General features: G+C 39.3%; 1 protein-coding gene across 3 annotated transcripts in view; it reads left to right on the top strand.

The window, feature by feature from the left end:
• Window positions 1-2,469: 2,469 nt before the first annotated feature.
• The window catches only part of Cgnl1 (cingulin like 1), a 103,802-nt gene continuing 89,993 nt past the window's right edge, over window positions 2,470-16,278 (top strand). For 2 of the 3 annotated variants that reach the window (XM_015480614.2, XM_015480613.2), the window contains exons 1-5: window positions 2,470-4,105; window positions 4,922-5,016; window positions 6,406-6,511; window positions 14,021-14,122; window positions 14,784-14,932. In XM_015480614.2, coding sequence (XP_015336100.1) covers window positions 2,516-4,105; window positions 4,922-5,016; window positions 6,406-6,511; window positions 14,021-14,122; window positions 14,784-14,932 — 2,042 coding nt within the window. In that variant the 5' untranslated portion in view covers window positions 2,470-2,515. The remainder of the gene's footprint in view (window positions 4,106-4,921; window positions 5,017-6,405; window positions 6,512-14,020; window positions 14,123-14,783; window positions 14,933-16,278) is intronic. The other variant, XM_048793081.1, reaches the window with a different exon arrangement.

Raw genomic sequence — 16,278 nt, 5'->3', positions numbered from 1 at the left:
TCAGAGTGTCAATGACCAGCTACAAGACCCTGTTTTCCACACCACCTCCTGCTGCAGGTGGCCATTTGATTAAGTTCTCACCAAAAAGATTTAAGAGATTATTGGGGGGCTAGGGATGTGGCTCAAGCGGTAGCGCTCGCCTGGCATGTGTGCGGCCCGGGTTCGATCCTCAGCACCACATACAAACAAAGATGTTGTGTCCGCCAAAAACTAAAATATATAAATATTTTTAAAAAATTCTCTCTCTCTCTCTCTCTCTCTCTCTCTCTCTCTCTCTCTCTCTCTCCTCTCTCCTCTCTCCTCTCTCCTCTCTCTTAAAAAAAAAAAAGAGATTATTGGTAGGTGGGCTTCCAGGAAAACTTAAAAAGAAGTTTGACGGCACAATCCTGCTTTGAAGTGTTTGGCGTATGTGATACTGGATCAGCTACCTTGTTGTCTAGTACTTGCCAGAGGTAGAGGAGTGGAAAGATAAGAAGTATTCTCCATGAAATCTTGCAGTCCATACCAGTCCTGAACTTCCTACATCTGGGGGAAAATTTTTGACGTCTTAGGCTGCTATTTGGGGTCTCTTTGTTAATAGTAGCCCCAGTAATTCCTAAGTGACAATTATACATTGTGATTAAAGAACAAAAATAAACAAATTAAGTATTCATGTCAAGAAGTTAGAAATAGAACAACAAAATAAAATGGAAGAAAGCAGAAGGAAATACTATAGTCCCTCCTTAGCTATGGTTTCAGTTACTTGCAATGAACTTTGTTCTGTAAATATTAAAATTCCAGAAATAACTCTCAAGTTTTAAATTCACATGCTGGTTTTGAGTAGCATGACAAATTTTCACATCATCCGGCCTAAGGTGTGAATCATCCCTTTGTGCAGTGTGTTCATGCTGTATATGCTACCCATCCAGTACTCACTTAGAAACCATCTAGGTTATCACACTGTCTGTTGTGGTATTCCAGTGCTTGTGTGTGTGTAACCCTTATTTTATTTGATAATGATCCCAAAGTGAAAAAATAGTGATGCTGGCGCTTTGGATATGGCAAAGAGAAGCTACAAAGTGCTTTCTTTAAGTGAAAAGGTAAAAGATATTGTGAAAAGGTAAAAGATATTTTGAGAGACCATATGTACATAACTTATTGTAGTATAATTATTCTATGTTTCTGTTGACCTCTTAATGTGCCTAATTTATAAATTAAGCTTTATCATAGGTGTGTATGTATAGGAACAATACCTATATATATAGGGTTCAATACTTTTCACAGTTTTTGGCATTTGCTGAGGTTTTTAAATAAGGGGGGCAGGGCTACTGCAATAAAAATCAAACTAGAGCTCGATAAATTAGAAAACTAACGGAAATGTTTGATAAATATAAGTAATTCTTTAGAGGAACAATTTAAAAAAATACGTATCAGTGTAATCAAATAGAAGAAAGCACAAATAATATTAGATAATGAAAAATACAGGGGAAGTGAAATGATTTATCTTTTACAAGGCTCTGTATAATAAACTTCAAAATGTGGATAGACTAGAGGAAGACAGTCATCTATCAGATTGACTCCAAATTAGAAAGAAAACTCAAAAGGGCCCTACAAGTGACAAATGAGACAGCTATTATCCCCATTATTATTCTTTGCTGCTATGGTTTTTCAGAGAAGTGAGTTTCTGCTGGGAACACCTCTGAGCATGGGCAGGGTGTGCGTCCTGCTTGGTGAACTGTTGGCAGGCATCTGACAAGGGTGGTCACACTCCGGAACGTGAAGGCAATGATTTTTGGCATCCATCACAAAATTCAAAGCCCTGAATTGTCATTTAAAAAAAAATAACGGTTTTCAGATTGATATGCTTCTTGAACTGTTTTGGGAAGAAAAAGAACAGCTTGAGAAAACTTTCAAATCATTTGCTGATAGTTTCACAAATAACTGACTGCTTTGGGTAAAAATGTTTTAAATAGTGCATCCAAATAGTTTTGAAGATTTTAAAGTGGGATTGTGCATAAAAAATGTTTAAAAGTGAGAGGAAAATTAACAATGTAAAAAAAGAAAAAAGAAAGAAAATTACGGAGCATCAGAACTCCTTAGTGTTTACGCACTTTCATGGAAAAATACCTTGTTGGCAAATGCTGGAACACCTTCTTGGTTAAAAATAAATAGCATAAAGTGTGAGGAAACCAACTGAGGGGGGAAAAAAGCAACCAGAATAGCCTCTAAGCCAGAAACAGGAGAGTGAAGTTATGCCAGAGGCATTAGGTCATTACACCTGTGACTGCCCTCTGCCAGGCCCAGTGTTGACAAGCCTCAGATCACGTGGGCTCAAGGGCATCCAGAAAGGCCTGTTTGAACAGGTCAGGGTCAGGGGAGGGCAGCCACTCATGCTTTGGTTGTGAAGTGTCTTGTTTTCCTTTGAACTTTGAAGTTTCTCCCTCATGATTAGTCCAACCTTCATTTAAACAGATGTAATTCTCACTTAATGTCCTCTTTTTACCCCATCTTGCCCCGGTAGCTGGGACAGTGAAGCATGGAGCTGTATTTCGGTGAATACCAACATGTGCAGCAGGAATATGGCGTCCACCTAAGGCTTGCAAGTGATGAGACCAAAAAATCAAGAAATTCCCAGCACTCCAAGGCAGGCTCCTATGGGGTCAGTATTAGGGTCCAGGGAATCGACGGCCATCCCTACATAGTTCTGAACAACACAGAGAGGTGTCTTGCTGGCACATCCTTTCCTGAAAATGGGCCATCATTTCCACCTCCACTGATAAATCACCTGCCCCCCCATTCTAGCAATGGGTCTGTGCTAAAGGAGAACAGCGGAGAAGAATTACAGCTCCCAGAAAACCCATATGCCCAACCCAGCCCAGTAAGAAACCTGAAACAGCCCCCTTTCCATGAGGGCAAGAATGGAGTTCTAGAACACAAAGATGGGCCCATGAAGCCATCCCATGTGCTGAACTTTCAGAGGCATCCGGAGCTTCTGCAGCCCTATGACCCTGAAAAGAATGAGCTGAACTTACCAAATCACCAACCTCCTGAAAGTAATTGGCTAAAAAATTTAACAGAAGAAGGTACCAATAATAAGAAGGCTTGGACTTACTTTCCCAAACCTGGCAGTTCCCAGCCTTCCAGCCCTCCCTTGGAATCCAATGTGACAGCCATTCGTCTGTGCAGCTCTGTGGTCATTGAAGACCCCAAAAAGCAGACCTCAGTGTGCGTGAATGTTCAGAGCTGCACCAAGGAAAGGGTGGGAGAGGAGGCTGTTTCCCCTAGTGAGAGGTCCCTAGCTGCCCACAGCCCACATGCCCACCCCGAAACCAAGAAAACCAGGCCAGATGTTCTTCCCTTCCGTCGACAAGATTCAGCAGGACCGGTCCTGGACGGAGGTCGGTCACGGAGGTCGTCCTCGTCATCCACGACTCCCACTTCAGCCACCTCCTTGTACAGATTTTTACTTGATGATCAGGAATGTGCCATCCATGCTGACAACGTCAATCGTCATGAAAACAGAAGGTACATCCCCTTCTTGCCAGGAACTGGGCGGGATATTGATACGGGATCAATTCCTGGTGTGGATCAGTTAATTGAAAAGTTTGATCAAAAACCTGGGCTTCAGAGAAGAGGAAGATCTGGAAAACGAAACAGAATCAACCCAGATGACAGGAAAAGATCCCGCAGCGTGGATAGTGCCTTTCCTTTTGGTCTTCAGGGGAACTCGGAGTACCTAACCGAATTTAGTAGGAACTTGGGCAAGTCCAGCGAACACCTCCTCCGTCCCTCCCAGGTGTGCCCGCAGAGGCCGCCGTCTCAAGAACACCGAGGGAAGCAAAGTGTGGGCCGCACCTTTGCCAAACTGCAGGGAGCCACTCGGGGCGCTCAGAGCGCCCTCCCCAGGCCTCAGCAGAACAAAGATGGGAAAGTGGCTGAAAACAAAGGAAGTCCGGAAAGCATGGTGATTCCTGTGTCCTCCCTTCCCGCACAGAGTAAAAAGGAAGAAGAAATAAAAACAGCCACTGCTACCTTGATGTTACAGAACCGGGTGGTGCCAACCTCACCCGATTCTGGTGCCAAGAAAATTTCTGTGAAGACGTTTTCTTCCAGCTCAAACACTCAGGTAACACTGGTGTGAGTCCTGTGTTTTTCTTCTAAAATGATGAACTCAGGCTACAGGAGGCTCTAAGGGTGTGTGTGTGTGAGTGTGTGTGTGTGTGTGTGTGTGTGAAAAATACACATATATATTCCTATCTATAATCTTGAATCAATAATTGCACATCTGATTTTCTTAGGATTAGATTATGTCCTACTGACAACTGCATAGTTTTTTTTTTTTTTTTTCCCTAGGATATTTTGAGCACTATTAGATTCCCATTGTGGTCTTTCTGCAAAGTAACTTGTCAAACACTATAGAGAGGATCAGTTTCTTTGTATAAAAATCTGGAAATATGCAAAATTAGTTTCCACAGAGTCAGTGTTTAGGTTTGTCTAGGTATGTTTTTATTTCATGAAGTTGAGTGACTAGGTTAATTTCTAGTCAGAGAAATAAAGTTAATCCTAATTTATAATTGCAAAGTGATGGAATCTAAGTGGTACATTTAGTGTTTTGGTAAGTAACCACAAAATATAATGATATTGATAATAAAGTTGGTAAGTGCCAAGCACTATTTGAATATATTATAGGACTGCACCAGCCTTATGAAGGTAGGTATTATTTACCCTAATTTACAGGTGAGAAAATTGGAGGGAGGAAGAGCTAAGTAAACTTGCCCAAGGTTACAGAGCTAATCAGCCTTGGAACTGACTATAATGAGGAAGCTTACCTGAGGATTTGTTTTTGGGAAGTAGGAATGTGTTTGGAAGCCACTGCTTGAGGGTGTGGGCATCTTCCTGGAAATATCATCCTCATGGTCTAATAACAGATGTTGTGTTCTAGGCCACACCGGATCTCCTGAAGGGCCAGCAGGAGCTCACTCAACAAACCAACGAGGAGACCGCCAAGCAGATACTTTATAATTACCTCAAAGAAGGGTTAGTGATTTCTCGTAAAGACCAAAGTATTATTGTTTCTGACTGGGCTCTTTATTTTCTTTTTTTGAAGCTTTGTATCTTATCCTCCCTTCCTGGTCTGTGCTTGTCATTTGAGGGTTAATTCTCAATGGCAGGAGTTTTCATATTGGCATTCAAGCTTGTGTGGAAAGCTTAAATTTGTAGGGTCCTGGATAGGGGAGTGCAGGGAAGAACATATTTTTTAAATGATCCTTTATTCAAGGATAGGAGAAGGTCCAGTGTTCAGTTTTGAGTTGAGTCTGCCAGCACCTTGACTTCTTCCACGCACACGGTAGTCCCCAATTGTCCCTTATTAGAAGTTACAAATAAAAACTTCATCTCTCCCCAGAGTTAACATTGGCCAGGAGCCCCTGCTTCCATTAGTTTTGAAGCACATGAGTCATTTAAAAGCAGTGCTTTCTGTACTCAACTTGGAGATTGAGTTGGAAGAATCTGGTTTTCAGTCTTTACTCAGATACTAGCTGCACTGTAATTCTCAGCAAGGAATTTGGAAGTTTCTGTTTCAGTTCCCTCATCACATGATACAAAGAGGAGGAAAGAAAGAGTTTTATAAAAGTCTGAGGCAACTGAAAGTCAACCACTGACCACTTTCATTGGTATCTGAACCCTTGATAATTTTGTATGTGTGCTTTACAATATTTGTCTATATGCTGGAGCTGACAAAATAGCTTCAAAGTACAACATGGTAACTCTTTTTTTTTTGGGAGGGCCGGGGAGGGAAGTAACCAAAGAGATTCTTCTAGCTGAGAGCTAGTTGTTATTTCCTTGTAAAGGGTTTTCCATGTTAAGATTAAGGCAGAAGAACCTTTGACTTTTAAAATTCTTTAAATTCTTTTTTCCTTTGGCACTTGATAATATTGACAGACTGGTAAGGCAGACTTTAGTGGGAGGTACCTTCTTAAGGAATTTTATTTTAAATCTTTTAACTGCCAGGGGTGTGGTAGAAGTTCATAAAACTTAATCTGACTATTACATGTGAAGTCAAGACAAAGGGCCGCTGTATGGACAGTCTTGGCATGGGACTTACAGTTTTTTAAATATGGGCTAAGCAAGTAAGATCATTGCAGATTATTCTTAACGTAAGATTTAAACAGCAGTGTGTGTATGGGAAACATCACACACACACACAAAGAAAGAAAAGGAGAATTCCTTTTGGAATGAATTCAAGTCGTTTGAATCAAACAACAAATGACTACATTTTCACTGGGTATTTTCTCCAAAATATTTTAGAAGGTGCAGGTGTTTTTCTCACATGTTTGGAAATGGGAACCTCTGTCCCAAATGGCATATGAAATATTCTGAGCCCAGTGCTTGAGTCCCTCATTGTTTTCTCTGCTGTCTCTTCTGCAGAAGTACGGACAATGAGGATGCTACCAAAAGGAAAGTCAACTTGGTTTTTGAGAAAATCCAGACCTTAAAGTCACGAGCAGCCGGGAGCGCACAAGGAAATAATCAAGTAAGTTGAAGTTTTGTATTTTCAGAGTTCATTTAGCATAGAATGTGGTAAACAACTTGCTGTTTTTTTCAGTCACTACATTTATTTATAGCAGTAGGTGGGAACTTTCCTCAGTGGTAAGCAGTACGGCAGTACCTAAAACAGAAGCCCACGTTTTATATATAACCTAAAAATCTGAAGTGCTCCAAAATCTGAAACTTTTTGAGTGTTCAAATGAAACCATGAGTAGAAAATTCCACACCAAACCTCATATGTCCAGTCACAGTCGTAGCAGTCGTAACAAACACATAAACTTTATTGCATGCCCAAAGTTATTAAAACCATTGTATAAAATTACCTCCTAGCTATATGCATCAGGTATATGCACAATGTAAATAAATTTCGTGTTTTGACCTGGATCCCCCAACTACCTCATTATATATGTGCAAATATTCCAAAATTCAAATAATTTCCAACTTCAAAATGCTTCTGCTTCCAAGTTTTTGGATAAGGGACACTTAACCTGTAATCCTAATTTATAACCTGCTTTTTTTTTTTTAAAGAAATGTTTTAAAGATATTTTATTAAAAATGCACAAAACATGACAAGATAACATAAAAAGGTGGCAAAATTTAGAAGGAAAAATTAAGAATAAGAAAAAAATAATGTAATGCTATAACCAGTGGAGATCTCACACATTGTTTTTGGTGAATTAACCATGAAAGGACTAGGACGTGAGCCCAGAAGGTCAGGCGTAAGGCAGAACAAGGACTAGAGACTGGTGAAGCCAACCAGTGTTAGGAAGGGAAAGAGTGGAGGGGAACTAATTCTTAAAAACAGCCTGTTTAATTGTGCTGAATTTGAGTTGAGACTTGGAGATTTTAGGGGGGGTTAAAATGGGAGTCATCTTCTATTTGATAAACATCTACTATGTGCCATCTGCTCGTGCCCTGACTTGTAGCTCAATCCTACAGCTCCTGAGTTAGGCCGCAATATTATTGTGTATCTTCCCTTTCCCTCTAGAAATTCTGCATGGGAGGGAAAGAGGTGATACCTGGAGGCAGGTAGGATGAAGTTTATCTGTAACTTCTTTTTTTTTTTTAACTTTGGAAACTTATGTAGAGGATACTTTTAGATGTTACCTACTCTCTTTTCTGCTCAGCATTCACATAGCACTCAGCATTCACATAGCACTCAGCTAGCCTGTGACCATGCTCTGTGTATTTTTTCTTATTTTTAATTTTTTTTAAAAGAGAGAATTTTAATATTTATTTTTTAGTTTTCGGCGGATACAACATCTTTGTATGTGGTGCTGAGGATCGAACCCGGGCCGCACCCATGCCAGGCGAGCGCGCTACCGCTTGAGCCACATCCCCAGCCCATGCTCTGTGTATTATACATATGCATCCACAATTTCCACTAGGGAATCTTAAAATTGTACACCTTTTATACAATCTTCAGAAGTTCTACATAGTTCTTTAAGTTAGTTCCATAGTTCTTGATAAAACTTTTAAAATCCAAAATTGTCACCATGATTCTTGCTTTTGGTTCACTTGCATGATCTTTACTCGTAATAACAGACTCCAGGTAGCCAGCCTTAGCTAGGAAAGTCAGGGTAGCCCCTCTGGGAAAAATGGCACTAATGTTCTCTCAAAAGAGCATAGAACTCTTTCTCAGAAGAAGGGAAGGCAGGGCATTCTAAGTGGAGGGAGTGAAATGAACAAATACAAAGAGGCATAGGTTTGCCATGTTTAGGTTACTAGAGGCAATTTAATGTAGCTGGAACATATAGCCAGGATTCGGGAAGGGTGGGGAGAAAGCCAGATGATAGGGGTCCTGCAAATCATGTTAGAAATTTCTATTCCCAGCTTAAGGGGATGGGCTACCTTCAAAGGATTTTAAATGAGCATGAATACCATTGTATTTATAAAAGTTCATTCCTTTTGTAGCTTTTGGAGAGAGGTAAAATTAGAGGCAGGGTGACAAATTAAGAAGTTGCTGCTGAGTCAAGTGAGAGGTGAAGGGAAGATAAAATTAAGGCTCTCGGGACTCTGGCTGCAATCACAGTGCCATGACTTTAATTGCCCACCGTTGTCCTCTCTGCTTCCATCTGTATATTCTGAATCTGACTATTGGCTGTCAAAGGTTGTGAAGTTTATTTTTGGTGTATGTTAAGTATTTCCTTAGGAGAGAATGTAAAAGCCCTCTTCCTTAGACTGAGATCATATTGAGAAATGGCAAAGCAGGTGGGGTTTTTGTTTAGGAAGGAACAACTTATGATTTCCCCATTGGATTGGATTGCTCTCATTTCACTGAGGAAATTGAAGTCCTGTGTTTTGCGTTAGGTTCTGGTCCCCTTCTTGGGAGTAGGTGGGAGGACCTCCTCCAGGTTCATCACACTCGTCTCACACCTGGATTCAGGGAAACACAAGCCAAAACTGCTTTTTACAGCTTTGATTCCTGCTTTTATCTCTTTCCCTCACCTATTTGTAGTTTTCTAACTGCTTAACTGTAGGATTTTAGCCAAGTTCTTTGGAGAGCATCATCCTTTTATCATGTCCTGGAAGAAGAACAACAAAAATGAGATAATGAGATCCATAAATATTCACATTCAGATCAGAGATATTTTTCTAGTAGATTCTGTTTAATCTGGCTCCTCTTCATGATGTCTGCTTTCCTTTTGGAAATGTAACATCTAAAAGAAGAAAGCCATTTTAGCCAATGTGCATTTACTTACTACTGGCTTACAGGCATTTGCAGAAAGTGAAAGATAAACGTTTCATTGACAGTTATGGAGCAATAATTGCCAGGGTAGTAAAGTCGTGTCACAAAGGGTCTGGGAACACCAGGCATGGGCTTTGGGTATAATATCATGCAGCAGATGTATCTTCAACAAATATTTTTTTTCTATTGCTTTTTGGGGGTATAACTTTCAGTAAATTGCTTAACTGTATACTTTACTGAATTTTTAACATACTTTTGCATCCCTGCAAATGCCACTTAGATCAAGAGAGCCATCATCCAGTTTTCCTGAGCTACTTGCCAATCAGTTACACCTCCTCCCTCTGGAGGTAATCATCTTCTGACTTCTACCATCTAGATTAGTCTTCTCTTTTGTGAACTTCATATAACTAAAAAATTAAAGTATGTATTCCCATATTCCTGGCTTTATTTCCTCAACATGATGTCAGTGAAATTCATTAATGTTGTATTTATCAATAACTATTTTTTATTGATATGTAGTTTTCCATTGTATCAATATACTATAGTGCATATTCTTGGTGGACATTCCTGGTTTTTGTCCATTGGAATAAAGCTATTTTTTTTGGTAAACACATTTACTATATATATGGATAAAATTGCTGGGTTATAAAGTAGGTATAGATTTAGTTCTTCAATATTTCCAATTGAATTTAGAAAGTAGTTGAAATAATTTATACCCACCAGCAGCCCATGCCAGTTTTCCTGTATTTACAGCTTCTAACACTTACACTCTGCTCCATTGGTCTGCTTATTTCTCCTTGCACTAATACCATACAGATCGAATTATTATAACTCTTAGAGCAAACCTCAATATCTAGTGGTATTTGTCTTCCATCTTTATTCTTCAAGATAGTCTTGGCTATTCTAGGTCTTTTGCCTTTCCAAATAAACTGTAGAATCAGTTTTCCATTAAAAAAAATCTTCAGGGGTTTTAATTAGAATTATATTATCTATTGATGTATAGATAAATGTGGTTCTGACATCTGTACATTGTTGGTACTCTTATCGTGAACATGATGTCTTTCCATTTATGTGCGCCTAGACCTCTCCCAGCCGCTCTGTCACCTTTGAGGTCTTGCCTGTCTTTCGTTTAGATGTGTTCCCTTTCAAGTTCTCTTCTTCCTTTTGTACCTCTCTGTTCCCACTAAGACCATTTTCTTCCCACCTAGAGAACTTTCCTGTTGAATCCTGTGGTACTTTTCGGCTGACAGTGAATTTTCTCAGTGTTTTTTTGTCTGATAATATTTTTCATTTCCTCGAGTTTTTTTTAATTTTTAAAAAAATTTTTAGTTGTTGATGGACATTTATTTTATTTATGCATGGTGCTGAGAATCAAACCCAGTGCCTCACGCATGCTAGGCAAGTGCGCTACCACTGAGCCACAACCCCAGCCCCATTTCCTCGAGTTTTTGAGGAACTTTAGTTTGGCAAGCATTGCTTTGTTTCATAATTTTAATGACTTGTCTGTCTTTTGGCCTCCATGGGCTGCAGCAGGAAGCCAGGTGTCATTCTTGTATATTTTCCTGAATGTTTCTTTGCGCTCTGGCTGCTCTGAATATTTTATCTTCAGTTTTCAGAAATTTAACTTTAATGTATCTGAATATGTTTTTTCTTGTATCTTTCCTACTTGAGGTTCACTGTCTTCTTGATAGGTTGCTGGCATTCATTACATTTGCAAACTTTTTGGCTATTATTTCTTTGAATATTGCCTCTTTTACATTCTCTCACTTCTTCTGAGATACTGATGACATGTGTGTTACAACTTTTCATGGTATCCTTATATTTCTTGTTCTCTATTGTGTGTGTCCCCTCCCGTTCTGGTGCATCAAAATTTGGATACTGTCTGTTGACCTTTCAATTTAATTAATCTTATTTGCTGGTTATGTTAGTTATCTTTTAAGTCTTATTCTTTTAAGTTGTCAGTTCTAGGATTTTATTTATTTAAATAAAATAAAGTGGATGACATCATCATCATCATCATCATTATTATTTTGGTACCAAGGATTGAACTCAGGGGCACTTGACCACTGAGCCACATCCCCAGCCCTATTTTGAATTTTATTGTGAGATAGGGTCTCACTGAGTTGCTTGGTGCCTCACCGTTGCTGAGGCTGGCTTTGAACTCGCCATCCTCTAGTCTCAGCCTCCCCAGCCTCTGGGATGACAGACATGTGCCACTGCGCCTGGCTGGATGACATTATTGATGTTCTGGATTGTATCATTTCCCCTGAAGAACCCTGAGTTTTCTTCTTCATTCTGTATGCTCAGTTGCTTTGGGCATTGTTGGGGTGGTCAATTGAGTTTTTGCCCTTAGTCCTACAGGACAACTCATCTTCCTTTCTTGGGATCTTGAATGCCTGGATGTCTGTCATAGCTTCTCTGTTGTGGCTGAACTGGAACCCTAGTGTCTCCCAGCTTAGTGCAGTCTGTGGAGTCTCTGTTGAGTTCTTTGTCTCCTTCAGATCTTCTCTGTTGGCCTCTCAGATTCTTGTCCTGTTCATAGTGTGGCTTAAGAATAATCTAGGAATCTAAGGAGTACTTTTTCTTGCAGGTTTGAGAGCTTCTGTGGAGTTCTCACCTCACCGTGATTCTGAAGTCTCCTTGGTTTACCATCTCTAAACTCTAGTCTCTGTTCCTTCATCAGTGAGAGATTCCCCCACCCCTTAAATTAATAAGCTTTATTTTTAGAGCAGCCGTAGGTTTACAGCAGAACTGAGTGGAAAGTTCCTGCCCCCTGTTCCCCATACACACTCTTCCTCAGAGTGGTACTTCTGTTACAATCAGTGGACCTATCTTGACACACCCATTGTTACCAAAGTCCATGGTTTATACTAGGGTTCACTCTTGGTGTTGTATGTTCTGTTGGTTTTGATAAATGAACAATGATGTATATCCCTATTATAGAATCATACAGAGTAGATGCGCTGTTCTAGGACTCTCTGTGTTGTGCTTTTTTATCCTCCCTCTCCCCTAACTCCTACAACCAACAATCATTTTACTGTCTCTATAGTTGTGTCTTCCCAAATATCATACAGTTGCAATCATATAGTATTTAGCCTTTTCAAATTGACTTTTTTGATGTGGAAAAAACTTAAATATATTACTAGGTCTTTTTTATAGATAGCTCATTTTTTCTTTAAATTTTTTTTTTTTAGTTGTAGATGGACACAATACCTTTGTTTATTTATTTTTATATGGTGCTGCGGATCAAACCCTCACACATGCTAGGCAAGTGTTCTACCATGAGCTACAATCCCCACTGGGTAGGTCATTTCTACTTAGCATTGAGTAATATTCTATTGTTTGATGAACCATAGTTTATCTATTCGCCAACTAAGGACATTTCGATTGCTTCCAAATTTTAATTGTGAATAAAGTTACTGTAAACATCTACGTACAGGTTTTTTTTTTTTTTTTTTTCAGTTCGTTTTGATGAAGACCAAGGAGTGCAACTCTTGGAACATAGAGTTTATCTTCCAAAATAGTTGCATTGTTTTGCATCTCCCCCACCCCCACCCCACCATGAACGAGAATGCCTGTTGTTCTACATGCTTGCCAGCATTTGATATTTTCAGTATTTTGAATTTTGGTCACTGTAATAGGTGTGTAGTGGTATCTCATTATTTTAATTTACAGTTTCCTAATGACGTTGTTTGAGCTTTAAAATTTTTACTGTGCTATGGTTTGAAAACAGTCAGGGAGAGTACAGGGTAAATGTAGTGTGACCTCGTGTGTTTCCCTTATTAAGGATTATAGCCCCATGTTGGTTGGTTTTCAATGCTTGCAAATATGTTGGTTTTCAATGCTTGCAAATATGTTTCATATTTTTTTTCATAGTTTTTGTAGGGAGAATAAATCTGATATAAGCTACTCTATCATGATTAGACCCAGAATTACAATAATCCCTTATTGAAATTTTTATTAAATGTAGGAGAAGTGTTACATTCTATAGACACAGAAATGCACAAGACATGATCTCCACCCTCCAAAAGTTTATAATCTCCTAAGGTAATAGTTCTCAAGAATCAGTGGTGCTAAACTATATTTTGTAACAAGGTTTAGTTATTGATTTTCTTGTGATTTCTATGTACTGGAATCTAGAAATTTTTATAAAGCAGTTTCTTTTAAGTATTATTTGTCCTAAATCTAATACTTAATATTTTATAATATTCTATAGAATACTTTGAACACTTCTAGGAAATAAATTTTAGTAAGCAAATAAGTTTTAGTCTTATTGAACTAATGTTGAGAAATCTGGTGAAATAATTCCTGTGACTGTGGTAAATGATATAAAGTTCACTGGAGTTCTGCGGGGCCAGCCTGATTAACTCTGCCTGCAAAGCAGGGGAAGAGTCTGTAGGGGTTGACATTTGAATTGAGTCTTTAGATTGTTAGTGCTATGCTTCATCAGTTACTGCTTTGGTTATATTTTGGGAAAAGAGAATTAAAACATCCTAAACTGCCGCAGTCCAGCTGGCTGGGCAAAATAACCGGGAGGTGATGAACAACTTGAGTACATTGATACAGCAGGAGTGGGAGCCGTTTATTGTAGGACAGGAGGAGGGTATATATACATTACACACAGCTTATCTTTATTAACATAAACTAGATACAGCAGTCAACCAATAAGGAATCTCCACACTTAATGGCTCGATGGCGTTACTTCACAAACCATTCCCTCTGGCAAAATGCCAGGTGCCATCTTGACTTGTTTACAGACCCTAACACTGAACATTTAAATTAGGATATCTTTGCAATTAATCACAGGCTTCTAACTCATCATCTGAAGTCAAAGACCTATTGGAACAGAAAAACAAGTTGACCTTAGAAGTGGCTGAACTTCAGAGGCAGCTTCAACTAGAGGTCAAGGTATCTGGCTCTTCTTTTATTTTTTCTATTTCTGTCTTGGTTGTTAAAGAATATATTAAACACATTGGGATGCCCAGGTGAAATGAAAGCTCATTTTATTTTTTGCCCCAAAGAAGCATTCCTTTCATCACTGAGTAAATTCCCATTATTTGGCTGCTGTTGTCCAGTGAAATTTTTTTGTAAGTAGCCAAAGCACATAAAGACTGTTTGCTTTGACAGAGTTAAAGAAACACTGTTGGATTCAGGTGGGACAATCAGAAACTAGATGTATAGTTAGTATGTAAAACATTGAACTAAGTAGGAGTAGCAGAATAAAGTTTAGCTGGAAATTTCTTTTAGGAGTATTACAATTCACTAGGTATAAATATTTAAAATTCTTTGGAGTTTGAACTCTATGCTTTATTTTTATTTTTAGTTGTCAATAGACCTTTATTTTATTTATTTATATGCGGTGCTGAGAACTGAACCCAGTACCTTACACATACTCTACTACTGAGCCAAAACCCCAGCCCACTCCTATGCTTTAATTATGCTGTTTAATTAAATTGTTCAGTAATGTAAGTGCAAAGACATGGAGTCCATTAGAGTTTGGAAGTAGGTTTCTGTGGGATGATGTGAATATACAGTGGTAGTACTTTAAAATTGCACTGCTTCATTTTAGAATCAACAAAACATCAAAGAAGAGAGAGAGAGGATGCGGGCAGACTTGGAAAAGCTGCGAAGCCAATGTGACAGTAAGGTGGAAGAGAACTCCACATTGCAGCAGCGACTGGAAGAAAGCGAAGGGGAGCTCCGGAAGAACCTGGAGGAGTGAGTTTGGGGCCAAGAGCCTGCTATCCTTCCTGAGTTTTTATATTGTGTGCAGCCCGAGCCCCTTTGACCTCTTAACTACACCCAGCCTTACTGAGGCTGCCCACCCTCCCTTTCCTCCCAACAATCCTTGTAAAACCGTGAAGTTGATGACATGTGCAGACTGGTAAGCAGGAAGGTTAATAATTATTAAGATTCTTTGTACACCTTGAAGTATGTTTTGTACAGTTTCAGCCTTTAAAGTAGATCTCATGACAGGTGAGAAGTGGGGGACACTGAGTAGTAATAGCTAAAGATAGATTTCAGTGAGCCTGGGCCCAGCTTCCAAAAAGTACTTGTCACATGGCCTCCACAATCTCCCAGTTTGCAAATTTTATTCTGGTTTATGTTGGTCTCTGTGCTGGGTACTTGCACCCCTTCTCAGTCTTTGAGGATGAAATTCAAGTCCACGGTGGACCTTCCTGCCATTGCATCACTTTAAAGTCTGTGGCAAAATGATCTAAAACCTAGATTTAAAAATGTATAGTGATCTTCTTCTCATGCTCTTCCTCTCTATTCTGTTCTTAGTTGCTCTCCTTGTATCAAAGAAGACATTTGGCATTTATTTTTAAGGGATTGGCTAGCTTCACTTAGCATAATCTGCTCTAGTGCCATTCATTTCCCTGCAAATTCCATGATTTTGTCATTTTTTAGTGCAAAGTAATACTCCATTGTGTATAAATGCCACATTTTTTTTTTCCACTAAACAGGGACGAGAGGGGAGAGAGAAGGGAAATTGCATGGTAAAGGAAGGAGACCCTCATTGTTATACAAAATTACATATAAGAGGAAGTGAGGGGAAAGGGGAAAAAAAAAACAAGAGAGAGAAATGAATTACAGTAGATGGGGTAGGGAGAGAAGATGGGAAGGGAGGGGAGGGGAGGGGAGGGGAGGGGAGGGGAGGGGAGGGGAGGGGGATAGTAGAGGATAGGAAGGGCAGCAGAATAGCAACAGACACTAGTATGGCAATAAAAAAGGTGGATGTGATAACCGATGTGTTATGCAATCTGTATATGGGGATAAAAAATGGGGAGTTCATATCTGCTTGGAATCAAAAGGTGTGAAATATGATATATCAAAGAATTATGTAATGTTTTGAAACAGCCAACAATAAAAAATAAAAATAAAAAAAAATGCTCACCATCTCTAAGCAAGTCAGAGAAATGCAAAATCAAAAACCACCCTAAGATACCATCTCACTCCAGATAAGATTGGCAAGCCATTATGAAGTCAAACAACAACAAGTGCTGGCGAGGATGTGGGGAAAAGGGTACACTTGTACATTGCTGGTGGGACTGCAAATTGGT

This window comes from Marmota marmota, unplaced genomic scaffold, assembly GCF_001458135.2.
Source record: "Marmota marmota marmota unplaced genomic scaffold, marMar, whole genome shotgun sequence".
Taxonomy (NCBI): Eukaryota; Metazoa; Chordata; class Mammalia; order Rodentia; family Sciuridae; genus Marmota; species Marmota marmota.
The sequence above is the reverse complement of the archived record's forward strand: the minus strand, read 5'-3'. Positions and strand labels throughout refer to the sequence as shown.